Raw genomic sequence first — 13,847 nt, 5'->3', positions numbered from 1 at the left:
CCAACAAACCGAACAGCATTGTTTTGATCCGATCGCACCCGAACGGTGACGGAAATACTCGACCGTGTGTTTACTATACAAAGATTGCTTATTCATTCCCACACGAGAAATATGGCGCCGCATTTAACATGTGTTTGGTACAATTTCAATCCATGGCCAGAGAGCGAATGCTTCTATTAATAAACCTTGTATTTTAAAGCCCGTTTAATATGTCAATCATCGCTAATGCAAGTTTAAGTAATCAATAAGTTATACTAACATCATTTATTAACAGAACTTGTTGTGACTAAATCTTTTGACCGATAGACAATAATTAAAAATTTAATGCTGAAAACTGTTGATCAAGATGAAGATCAGTGATCAAGTTCACATTCAAATTAGTTTATTTTAAGTAGACTTAGTTAACGAGCACTTGAAACGTCTTGACTATTTGTAGCAAATCTACTACCGGTTTGGAAGGCAGGTTCTGCTGAGAAGAACCATTCTAGATCTAAACATAGATACAGGTCTGCCCCAGCAATGTTAAGTTCTCTTGAAACTTGATACAAAATTTACCCTTTATTAATTATGCATAAGTATATATAACCTATATCAAAATAAAATATCAAATGGGATTTTTTTGAAGTAAAAAGTAAAAAAATATTGACAATTATTGCGTAAGTCTACTGTCACAGCGACCATACAGCGACTAATATTTTTAACATCGTAATTAAAATACTTATTAATGACCAAACTATCTGAAAATTAAACATATAAAATCTAGGTAAATTAAGGCCTCAAAATGAAAATTCCATACGTAGTGCCCGCAAATACTCGGGAAGCTTACACCACCTCAGCCACCATGAAAGCTTCCTTAGGAGAAGCTGATAGGAAGATTGTAGCAGAAGACTTTGAATGGGATGACAATTTTACGCCAGCGCCTCTCACTTATTTAGCCGCAATTGCTCTCTCCAAGATCTTTCATAGACTCAATCCGCTGCGTAGGATATTACAAAAAGATAGAGATATCCTCATGGATTTGTATCCTGCTACCATACCGCTTAAGTTTACTGTACCGTGTATCAAGGTAAGCTTACTTAATTTAAGTTTCATGATCATTATCGACATTGTTGAGCATGAGTCTCCGAATCCGAATGAGAAGGGTTAGGCCTTAACGATGCTGGCCCAATGCGAATTGGCAGGCTTCACACAATTAGAGAATTAAGAAAATTCTCAGGCTTGCAGGTTTCCTCACGATGTTTTCCTTCACCGTTTGAGACACGTGCTATTTTTTAATTGCATCATCTATACTTACAATAAAACTGAAACTGGTCCAATTCTGTAGATATTTTGAAGTTTTTTGTTGGAGGATATAATAATACTAAAGCCAAAAAATCCATTTTTAATTTTTCGTCTGTCTGTCTGTTTGTTGACCGGGCATCCGCTGAATGTACTGAATGAATTCAAATGAAAACTAGCACGTTTTGAGACCATAGTACGCAGAAGGTTATACTATGTAAGTAGGATAATTTTTGTCGCAAAAATAAAATCAGAAGGGGGGAATCAGAAATTTGTAATTGGACCATAAGTTTAGAATCTACAATACTAGAGACAGACACGCCAAACTAAAATTTCTATTTACGGTCGGCAAAAATCATTTTTTAATAATAATCACTAATAGCAATAAATAATAATTAAAATGTGTTTCAGGATGAACAATATTGGAAAAGGTCATTTTATTCCAAGTTTCCATCACGCAGTGAACTAAATGTTAAATATTGGAAGGGAAAATTTTTATCCGCATGCCTTCAGGATTACTTGGAAAATGTCAAACCTGAAATGTTTTTAGAAGATGAAGCTGTTGAGTTAGCTAAACTGGTAAACATAATTTAGATTCTATTTAAATCAAGTTCTTGACTGTTGTTAAGCAAAATTTTAATTTTCACCTATAGGTAAGTCCTTACATATTTGAATTGAGTCTTAACCAGATGAAAATGATTCGTCAGCCTACTCCTTCTATTCCGTTTGATGATGCAGTCCAGGATACGTGTGAGTTTAGTGTTCCCAAACTATATGACCACATGCCGTTTGAATCAGTTATATCTCGGCTTCATAATTTGCAAGAAATATCCCTAGTCTTTGGAGTGAACAATCTAGAAGATAATTATTTGACAAGATACTTCGAACTTTCACTAAAGGACTGTGAATCTTTGTGCCTAGGACTCGAACATTTGCATCTTAGGACGTTTAGAATAAATAGAAGCAATTTAGACTGTTCTAAAGTGAAGATAATTTTACAAAATCTCGTCAAAAAAGAGTCAATCGAAGAATTGGATTTCAACCATTGTAAAATTGGAGACTACGGTATGAAAGCGTTGGGAGGATTTATCCATATGCATAAAAATGTAAAGATAGTTAGAATAGCAAATAATAGATTTAAAGAGGTTGGTGTTCAAGGAATAGCTTATGCCTTGCAGATGAAGCCGGCAGCTCCGATTGAATTGATAGGTATGTAACTGTATGTGTTGTATCTGTTATCTATAGATTACATTACAGAAAAAAAATCGTCATAAATATTGCTAGTAGGTACGATACGAAACATGAATTACAAATCTGAAATCTAATTTAAATTATATTTTATTTAAATTACATTATTGGTGTACCTTACTAGACGAGCCGTGATAGCCCAGTGGTTATGACCTCTGCCTTCGATTCGAAGGGCGTAGGTTTGTATCCGGTCCGGGGCACGCACCACCATCTTTTTAGTTCATGCGCATTTTAATAAATTAAGTACTGGTCTTAAACGTCTGAAGGAAAAACATCGTGAAGAAATCTGCATACCTGAGATTTTTCTTAATTCTATAGATAAGAATGTGAAGTGTGCTAATCAGTATTGGACCACCATTGTTCTGGACCTCTAGCGTAACCCCTCTCATTCTGAGAGGAGACTTGTGCTCAACAGTGACTTGATTATAGCATTATAGGTTGTTAATGATGAATACCTACACCCTATCTATTACCCACGTAAAATATTGACGGAATAACAAAAACATTGGTATTGGTAAATACCAATGTTTAAATGCATTATGATCCCTGGTATAGACAAAATTGATTGAAAAACTTCATTGTTTCACAATCATTGTTTGCCTTCAAGCTATTTTATCACGGTTCTTGTTCAAGGCTTTCTCTATCATAATATGGGTAGAAAGATATCCATTGAACGTACCGTTAATGTATTCAAACGAAAACGAAATACTCGTACCTATATATATATATATATATATATATATAGATAAACATATCGCCTTGACATTATTTACAGTGATTCTCGCCTAACGAATATAATTTTATGATATTTGTATGTACCTATGTGTACGCAGTTTATAATTTCAATCCACAGATTAATGAATTCTTTATTCTGTGTGTTTTTTTTAAAGAATATCTTTTAAATATGACCAATATTCCCATTCCTTTCCAACTAGTCGGGAAATACTGTGCTAGGAGTGGGTACGACAATAGACCAACGGGGCGGGGATCGAACCACCACCCCTCGGTGATGAGTCCGAACGCTCTTACCGCTGAGCTATTGAGGCTATTAAGGCCTCTATGTTTCAACCATGGATTTTTTCTCGTTTTGTGTTGCCAACCTACGCTCTAATAAAGTAATATTTTCACATTTTCACACTGCCGTGAACAGTTTAAGTTTAGTTTACTTACATGTTTAAAATACCAGGCTTCTTAGGTATTAAAGAAATGTATTTTACATTTCTTTAAGATTAAAGTAATTCTTTATTCACAACTGTTTATTCACAAGATTTTAGCTTGAATCCAATGTCGCTGGAATGCGCAACCATATTCGCCGCAGCGTTTGTTCGCTGCAAGGAAAAACCTCAGACGTTAATTGTGAACTCTTGTGGATTTTCTGGGCCTTCGGCGGAAAAGGTCAGTGTTGTACTTATGCAATCATCGTGTTTATAACTTTTTTTTTTTTAATTTTTTACAAGTTAGCCCTTGACTACAATCTCACTTGATGGTAAGTGATGATGCAGTCTAAGATGGAAGCGGGCTAATTTGTTAAGAGGAGGATGAAAATCCACACCCCTTTCGGTTTCTACACGGCATCGTACCGGAACGCTAAATCCCTTGACGGTACGTCTTTGCCGGTAGGGTGTAACTAGCCACGGCCGAAGCCTCACACCAGCCAGAGCTGGACAAATTAAGAAAATCTCAATCTGCCCAGCCGGGGATCGAACCCCCGTCTTGTACCTAAATCCAGCGCGCATACCACTGCGCCACGGAGGCCGTCAAAACTACCTGATGCCCCGGGTTTCACACGCGTAGTTCTTGATTCCGTAGGAATTAGGGGATATAATATAGCCTATGAGACATACAAATAACGTGGCTTTCTATTGATAAAAGATTTTCAACATCGGTTCTGTAGATTCAGAAATTACCCCTTATAAGAAGTTGGGAGGTGATTGTGAGGAAATATTCACAAACATTACCTCTTTACCATATTGGTATAGATTAAAATACTCAGACAACATAATATTTTAGAAATATCTATTGCTAGTTTTCCTTACAATGTTTGATTTTGAGATTTTAAGGCTAACAAGCCTTAAAATCTTTACATTCATGTTTTATGATTGTATTAAAACTACCTGTGCCTCGTGTACATCAACGTATTTCCTCTTACTGATGGAATATCGGGATGGAAAATAGTCTATAGCTATACCAGACTATATAATCTATCTTTGTTACGAATTTCATCCAGATCTGGTCAACCGTTGAGTTGTGGTTGAGTAGCAAACGTCTATAAAATATTCGCTTAGTATTGTGACATTTTTCCAATTATTTTCGGAAGAACCTTATACAGATCAGATATAATATAGTATTAAAACAGTATTAGATAGTAAAAAAAAGATAGTTGAAATCGATTATGTCTTTCTTAATTTATAACTGGGATAAAGTTATATATAAGTAGAATATGGGAAATAGAAATTATTTTTTTATTTATATAAAGTTAAGTATTATTTTACATTTTCCTCGTAATGTTCACATAGGAACCTTCTGTAATAAAAATATCAAAAAACAAAGCCTTATTCTAAAATTGTGTGTTCAGCGGCATATTTTTGGGTTCCGTAGTCAATAAGAAAGCCTTATAGTTTTATTTAAGTATATAGATTCATCGTCATCATCATGATCAACCCATGTTCAGCTCACTGCTGAGCTCAAGTCTCCTCTCAGAATAAAAGGGGTTAGGCCAATAGTCCACCACGCTGGCCCAATATAGATTAGGTATACATACAGCATAATAATTCGTTTCTTATGTTTGAACAACCGTATTTTCAGATGGCTGGATTATTGTCTCTCAATCGTGGTTTAACTAGATTAGACATGGCTGCCAACAATTTATCTGGCGAAGCGGAGAAAACTTTGATTCGCGCCTTAGAACAAAACAGAAAGGTGCTGAGAATCGATTTGCGTAGAACGCGTTAGTATCAAAAGTTTTAATACTTCTGGGAATTAAAAGGCAGCTTCTAACTCTTCAATTTATTTTCTCAATTTGCCAGAATTTCATGTTGTTTATTTACTCATAATCATTGCGATGTATATTTTTTATTGAATCAAAAAAAATTATCAAAAATGCGACCAACAAATATTTTTAAAATGGTTCGACAAAGGTTCGATCAGTGGGAATTTCTTGGTTGGAATTGAATTTCTTGGATTTCAATCCTTCCAAGAAACATGGCACTATTGAAGCTTTCATAAGAGACAAGAGCCTCTACAATCCGACAAATCAAGGATTCGAGCTTTATGTAGAGTTATTTTTAGTACATAAAATGTCAGGTTAGCAAAGTTCAATGTCCTCCTAGAATGTCTAGAATCCATTTCAGAATTGTTAATAATATTTCCAAGCTGAGAGTTTCGTCTTCAACTAGACTTAATCTTAAATGACACCGTGATTATGATCGCATCTTGCGGCTTATTATAAGCCGGCTTTTGGAGGAAATGTTTACCGAGCCCTAAAACTGTAATGGGATTCTTAAAATATTTTTGTTTGACTTTTTTACCGAGCAAAATAGTCTTATAACAATAATTGTATCTAATACCTTTTACGAATCCTCTTTTAAATGTCTCTTCGCCTTCTAATTTCCTTCGGGAAAGTATTATCCTTTATAACAGACGTAAAGCGATATTTACCCACCAAGGCGAATAATTTTGTTTGACGCAATGATTTTTTATATTTGACTGGTGTGTCAAAAACATATCTAAAACATAATATTACGACAAATAATAATAATGTAGGAATACAAAGCGACTGTATAAGAGAGTTTAGTTTATCATAAATACGAGTAGAAATAAGTGTGAAATCAGTGTTCTTTAACTGTGTTGAAACACCCTGGGGTTTTTTCGTAAAAATCCAAAAATCCTCACCGCTATGGCAATAATGTATATACGTAATGTGTAAGTATATATAGATAGATATATATATGATATGATACGTGTAAGTATATATAGATAGATATATATATGATATGATAGATAGATATACTTAAGTGGGATAAGGGTAAGATAGATATACTTTATTTGCACACCACAAAGACAAATACAAGTGTAATAAAAACATATTAAGAAGAGATCAGCATACAAAAGGCGGCCTTATCGCTAAGTAGCGATTATGAGGATTTCTGAACGAAAAAGCGATGTATAAATGTAGGTAACAAGTTTTAGGATGCAATTTATCCCCGCGGTACACGCATCGTTTGCGGTTTCCGCTACAGCCTGCGGCACAGCCGAATAATAGAATCGCAATAAGTCTTATACTCGGCCGCAAGCCACTTGAATTGAAGGCAGCACGAGCGTATTAATAAACGAATTTAAACAATTTAGCTCTCCTTTTTATTTGTGTCAAGTTACTTGAGCAACTTATATTAAGAACTTACAAACCGTTAATTGAGCAGGAAAATACGCGATACTGTGCTTTATGATACCTACTTGAGTTATGTTCTACATTATATAAGAGATCTGCTAATGGTAGGTTGTTTGAGGAATATTGACTACCGAAAGATTATTGTCTCAAATCTGAAATCAACTAGGTACCTACTCCACTTTTTAGATCAACAAAACTTTTTTTGTTGTCCTAAAAATACCTGAAAAATAATAAATTGTTAAATGATTTTTATAGCTATGGACGTCATTAGAAGCCTCAAAACCACTCAGCGGGCGATGGAGTCAGTTCAGCTTGGAGTTTATATGCGTGATCTAATCAGTAATGAGGAGATCCGCAGACGAACCAAAGTCACTAACATAGCTCAGCGAGTGAAGCTGATGTGGCAAAGGGCAGGCTACATATTTCTGTGCTGGAATGGCGACCATCCACTAGGTAGACATCAAACGAGTTGCAGGGAGAGGCAGGCTGTTAATGAAGATGATGATGATAAATAATATGACATATATAATTGTTCCAGATATTTCAGCCGAAACTCAAGCTAAGGTGGATGAACTTTTGCTTCGGAACAAGAAAATGGTGGGAGTAGAGACCGAGCCAAGCGACGAGATACTGCCTCTCTACCTCAACGAACCCGAATATCTGATATGGGAGTACAACCCCAACAACCCAGATTATATTCCCGGCAGATACCCTGTGAGAGTTCCCGAAGTTTGAAACATTAAAAGAGTAATTCTTTAGAAATGTCTTCAAATGAATGTTTTAAAAACACGGCCTTTAAATTTTCAACAATACCTAAATATTCTGAACTGTTTTACACGACCTCGTTTCTTTATTTTCAGTTTTATTTGCTTTATTTTCGTACCGTGTTTTGTACAGATTTTGAAATGAACTAAATTAGGATTAAAAGTCGTTATTTTCGCTTCCATTTTTCATTCTGATTTTATTCGTAACAAGCATTTAACTCGAACGTAAGCATTGTTTAACCATGTAATTTAAAACATTCCTAGTCTCGACTCACCTAATGAAAGATGTAATATATTACTATCTAATATGCTTACATATTACCTTCCGGTCAATACACTAACTTTGACGTAAGTTAGCTACCGTATTCCTTAGCCCATAGTCAACAAAAATCACAACTTCAACTGGGAAATGTCATCTACCTACTCTATGAAAATCACTCACGCTTGTTAGCACTGGATAAGATTTTTTAACTATAATTTCAATTTTGATCTAACTGATCAAAATTTAACAATATTTAATTAATATTGAGTAAATAGTGAATACGTAATCACGTGGCTTAAGAATTACTACCAATAGCTCATTAGTAAATGTTTACTAACAAAAGATGAGTGAATTGAGTTGCTGGAAGTATAAGTATTATGTGCTATGGAATCCTATAAAAGCGCTCTTTTAGCGGAAAATGACACATGTTTGGCGAAGGACTGATATTGAAATTGCATTTTTTCGATTTTTAGTTGCTCAAGGAAATTAATTTAACATGAAGTTTTTTAGGCTCACACAGTGGACACAAATATTCAATCATAACTGACTTTTAATAAAGCCTACTTATACTTGATTGATAATAAAATACTATAATATTCTTTTCAAAATTGAGAATATTTGGGATCAGTTAAATGCTATTTTGAGTGGTGGACAAAGGCCATCTCGAAAGTTATTACATTTGCTCTGTCTCAGACTACGAAGTCAGTTTATCAATTATACCAGTTAACCGCAGACAACTGTTGAGTTGATCTAACTTTGAATAACTGATGTAACGTCCTTTGGCTCGTTGTTAATAATAATTCATAGTACTAGACGGAGAGCCCGTGAACCCCAGACCTTCGTCATTTTATAAAAGCTGAAAGTCAGCTCATGCTCCTACCATATGCAAGTAGGTAGTTGGTAGCCAATTATGTAGTTGAGTTTGAGTACCAAACTACATAATTTGATTTTAAGGATTTAAGGATCTAGACCCTCAACCGTTGGTTGCCATGAAACTAAGTGCCTGGCAAATGGGGATATCATTTCTCATAATATGCCGATACAAATAAAAATAAAATTTTATACTTAGATGGTTGAAAGTCTGGATCCTTGAAACCTGCTATCTCCCAAAGCCACCACGGCACAAGCTCCATAGTTGGTTACGGTAGTTATTTATACTAGGAGCATGAGTTGACAAACTTTCGGCTTTTATATAATGACGAAGGTCTGGCGTTCACGGGCTCTTAGTCTATACTTTCATGGCCAAAGTAATATAACAGTTCTTAGCTACTTTTAAAATATGTCTGTGAAGAACTATTGAAAACTTACTAATTTCAAAATTGCTTACTAAAAGTTCTCCTGAAAATTATACATTAAAATAAAGGAGCCTCTATAGCACTATAGTAAAGGGGTCGTACGCACACATAAAGGTAGTAAACGCGTACCGAAACAAAAAAGGTGGTGGGTTCGATCTCTGCCTGGCGCCCGCTGGACTATTGTCATACCCACTTCTATCATAATCTATACTACCTACTAATTTAGAGCGGAACGGTTGGTCATATTTAAAAGATCTTCTTTTATTAAAAAAAAGAAAATTCTATCAGACCCCAATCAGTAATTACTGACAAAATTACATACATACTTGGCAGGCCGAAAACAGGGCCTTCGTTTATAAGACGGGCTTAAAATGCGGCCTTAAGAATATAGGTCAATTTAATTTTTCCATAATAACCATCTTAGTACATTAAAACAACTTCAATTTCCCACCAATTTCCCGATAAAAACAAAAATCTTGGTAATTCAATTTTGCCGCGCCAGTGGAAAAGTGTAGCGCGAAAAATATTCACTTTGTGAAAACACAATAACCGCTCCGGGCGTTGTGAATAACTTGGATTATCAAATATGTAACACAACCCTCTAAGAATTTCAATTAAATCCTTATTTCATTCGAACACTAGCGGACGCCCGCGACTTCGTTCGCCCTTAGACCTCTTTAATCCAGCCCTTACAGTATTATCGCTGTAAAAATGGAGTAACTTCTCCCGTTTTCCCAACATTTCCCTTCACTGCTCTGAATGTATGATGAAAAGTATACTATAACCTGCCCAGGAGTGTGAAGAATAAATGTACCAAGTTTTGTTAAAATCCGTCGAGTGGTTTTAGTTTCTATAATGAACATACAGACGGACAGACAAAAATTTTACTGATTGCATTTTTGCCATCAGTATCAATCACTTATCACCCCCTGATTGTTATTTTGGAAATATATTTCATGTACAGAATTGACCTCTCTGCAGATTTATTATAAGTATAGAAGATACAAAAATCCCAACTTTCAGTTTAATTTAGCCCTACCATGTGCTGAAAAAATACTTAAGCGTTGATTTTATTTGACTTGACTTGAGACTTGCTAACTACTTTCGAATAGTTGCATCGGCTAATGAAGCTTTAGTATTTTCTTCTGCAAAGTCGGTTTTTTCCATAAAACGGAGCTAATTACTATTTTTATATTTTTTGTGTGTACTTTTAACGATCATTGAAAAAAAATTACTAAGCAAAGTTATACATCTAGCTTAAAACATGTTCATTTAATAGGGATTTCAAAGACTTAAAACATTAGTTCTTAGATTATTTTAAATACACAATTGCTATTTTTGTGTTAAAAGTGGATGATTATGTAAAAATCGTTACTTATTAAATTGTGTTACTGTCATTAAATCATAAAATAAGCAGTTGAAAGGACAAATTTAAATAATTTTAAAGTGGAATACAAATACTTACGGGACATGTATAAATATATTTTTTGGAAAACAAAACTTTATACCGAAACGAAATTTGTTTGGTCTTCAATATTCCCTCGTTATCAAACAAAAACACAAAAAACGTGGCCCGCAGCTGAGATGCGTTTGTCAGATTCGGAAAATCACAATTCAAAAACATTTTACTGCAACTAAAGAATTTTGTATCGAAAAAATACCAACAAAATATCGGAAAAGGTAAAACGGGTGCCTGGAAGATATCACTTTAGAGATAAGGCCGCCGTTACACCATACCTATTGCATGTTTTTTCACTTAATTTGTTTTGTAAAATTTTGATTTTTTGTTTTATGTAATAAAGTGTTTTTTTTATAATTATTAAGACTGTCTAAAACTCACATGTAAAACTTCTATGATTATGAGGTTTTGTGAGATCACTCAGACCCTGGAGTACAAAGGGTAAAAAAAAAACGGTAAAGTGGAAAGGGTGGAAAGGGCAATGTTCTTATTTTAATGGTTTTGTAAATTTTAGTTTCTACGATGGAAACTATGGTAATTCCGTTGTATGGCCTTGTACTGGACTTGTGGACTTACTGCTAATGATGATTTTGAGAATCAGACTCCTAACTCCAAATCCAATTCCTTATTCAAAAATCTAATTCATTAACTCTCAAGTAGGCATAGCAAAATATATCAGTAATTATGTCGTCCAAGGTCCAAGCTCAAGAAAGTTTTGATAAAATTTCATTATGAATGTTTAATTAAAAAAACCGACTAAGTGCGTGTCAGACCACACGCCGTACCTACAGTGTTCCGTAGATTAAATAAATGCAAAAATACCGATCACGATATACACTATCACTATCACACTCCATGGGATAGACGAGATTAAAATCAATCTCACTTTGCATATGAACAAGGAACCCCAAAAAAAATGTAATTATTGAGATGTTATTCGACGACTTTGTCCACATTTTTAATGTTCATGCTAAAGCTTTGTAGTAGTCATAGTCTCCAGATGGATAGACAAACATAGCTCATAAGGGTTTCTCGTGGACTACAGAACCCTAAAAAAGATTGCACTTATATTAAATTATTAAATGTGCTTTGCTTTTTTTAATATTCATCTACTAAGAATAAAAAGCCAAGCTCAAAGATCACTAACCTTGTTACATACACGTGCTTTGCTCCTTGGGGTAAAACTACACACGTGGACTCTTACACTTCCAAGTAATGGAGCTTTAAAACTAACGTTAAGGCCATAAAGGGCTTGCACGTTCTCAATAGCTACGAGACCAATAAGAATTTATATTTACTGTTAACTTTACACATTGTTTAACGTGAAGGCAAAATTAAAAACAAAATTGTAATTCCGTTTTCATTTGTCGTCGAAAGTTCAATTTAAATAAATTAACACAATAATTGGACGGTTTGAGACGTGGATCTTAATTCCAGAAGATTGGATTTAAATTGGTCGTAACTATTTCAACAAGTTTATCTGAAAAAGAAAACATAAAGATACTGTTACAGATGCTCTAAAATAGCATGCTAAGAGCGCGTTATTAAGTATGCTCCATACTAGCATGCTTATCATCAGTTTACATTTGCTGGCAATAAGCATGCTATTTTTAAGTATGCTCCTGAATAAGCATGCTCAAAGCAAACATTTCAATTACACATGCTAATTTGTAACTATCGGTCTTTGTCTATAGTATTGTGTTAAACAGGGAGCGATGATGGTGAAGAGAATACAGAATAGCAATGCTGATCGACTAGCATACTCAATAAGCAAACTGTTCAGACGCGCTAAAAAATCAAAACATGGAGACCTGAAACATATTTAGATTTTTTTCACAGAAGTAGTGTTCCATTTGAGATATTTTAGTCGTCAAAGACTCAAAAAAGCTCCGTGATTAAATTTTTTTTATGTTGTTAGGTTGTTGTAATTACTAGGCAACACAGTCGGGTTTATATTAATAACGCCGTGGTTCAGGTCAAAAAGCATATGCGAAAGGTCAGATCCATACAGGACGGGAACAATAGCTCTCTTTTGTTGTCCGTGCGTTACTATTCTTTATTACAAGCTTTTATTTAAACTTGCCCTGTTAGTACGAGTAGGTATATACAGTGTACACACTCGTTTGTCTGTGAAACGGTAGATTTTTTTTTTCTTTACAAGCAAGGCCTTGAATACAATCTCACCTGATGCTAAGTGATGATGCAGTCTATGATGGAAGCGGGTTAGGAGGATTTAATTTCTACAAGATATTGTACCGGAACGCTAAATCGCTAAATACCGCCAAGGGTACGCCTTTTGTCGTTAAAGTGGTAACTACCCTCTGCCGAATCTTCTCACCAGCCAGATTTGGGCCAATTAAGAAAACCTCAATCGGCCCAGCCGGGGATCGAACCCAGGACCTCCGTCTAGTAAATCCACCGCGCATACCACTGCGCCACGGAGACCGTCAAAATTAAAAAAGATTGAAGATCTCTCGGCCCAGTTACAAGGCGAAGATGGAACACCGTGGCTTTTGAGTCGAGTCCGGAATAATCTCCATAGTGTGAAGGAATCTAGTTTTTTAAAATTACCATGCAGAATAAAAATGTAAACACTGCGCGAGAACTAGATGATTGCTGAAGGAGGGTTATTTACTTCAATTTGTAAAAGTTGGTGCAGAAAATTCCAAATTCAAATTCAAAGCATACATACAAGCGAACGTAAAACCTCCTCCTTTTTGGAAGTCGGTTAAAAATTTGGTTTATTGGCTTAGCGCTGTTGAAACGTCAGGTTTGACCATTTGTAGGGACTCAACCAAAGCTACCAAATCAAATGAAAATGTCATAATATATTTGTTACTAGCGGACGCCCGCGTGGAAATCAATGTAAACTTTCAAGCCTTATTTCGCCACTTTAGGAATTGAATTAAAAAAGAAATTAAAATCCATTTAAGTGCCAAGTTTCATTTGAATTAATTCAGTAGTTTCAGCGTGATACCCGGTCCACAAAAATCACGGACAGACAGACAGACGGACAAGAAATCGAAAAAAAATATTTTTGGGTTCAGTATCAATTCTGTAATGCCCTCCAATAAAAATTTTTAAAATATCTTCTATGTATAGAATTTTACCTGTTACAATTTTATTGTTATAGATTGTTTTTACAATTTTCCTA

At 34.9% G+C, this 13,847-nt stretch overlaps 1 protein-coding gene across 1 annotated transcript; it reads left to right on the top strand.

Moving 5' to 3' along the window:
• Positions 1-781: 781 nt before the first annotated feature.
• LOC112050576 (uncharacterized) lies at positions 782-7,745 on the top strand. Its single transcript, XM_024088867.2, has 6 exons — positions 782-1,066; positions 1,690-1,857; positions 1,932-2,487; positions 3,794-3,921; positions 5,332-5,473; positions 7,452-7,745. The coding sequence occupies exons 1-6, from the start codon at positions 782-784 to the stop codon at positions 7,646-7,648; spliced, it is 1,476 nt and encodes a 491-aa protein (XP_023944635.2). The 3' UTR covers positions 7,649-7,745.
• The last annotated feature ends 6,102 nt before the right edge of the window (positions 7,746-13,847 follow it).

This window comes from Bicyclus anynana, chromosome 1, assembly GCF_947172395.1.
Source record: "Bicyclus anynana chromosome 1, ilBicAnyn1.1, whole genome shotgun sequence".
Taxonomy (NCBI): Eukaryota; Metazoa; Arthropoda; class Insecta; order Lepidoptera; family Nymphalidae; genus Bicyclus; species Bicyclus anynana.
The sequence above is the reverse complement of the archived record's forward strand: the minus strand, read 5'-3'. Positions and strand labels throughout refer to the sequence as shown.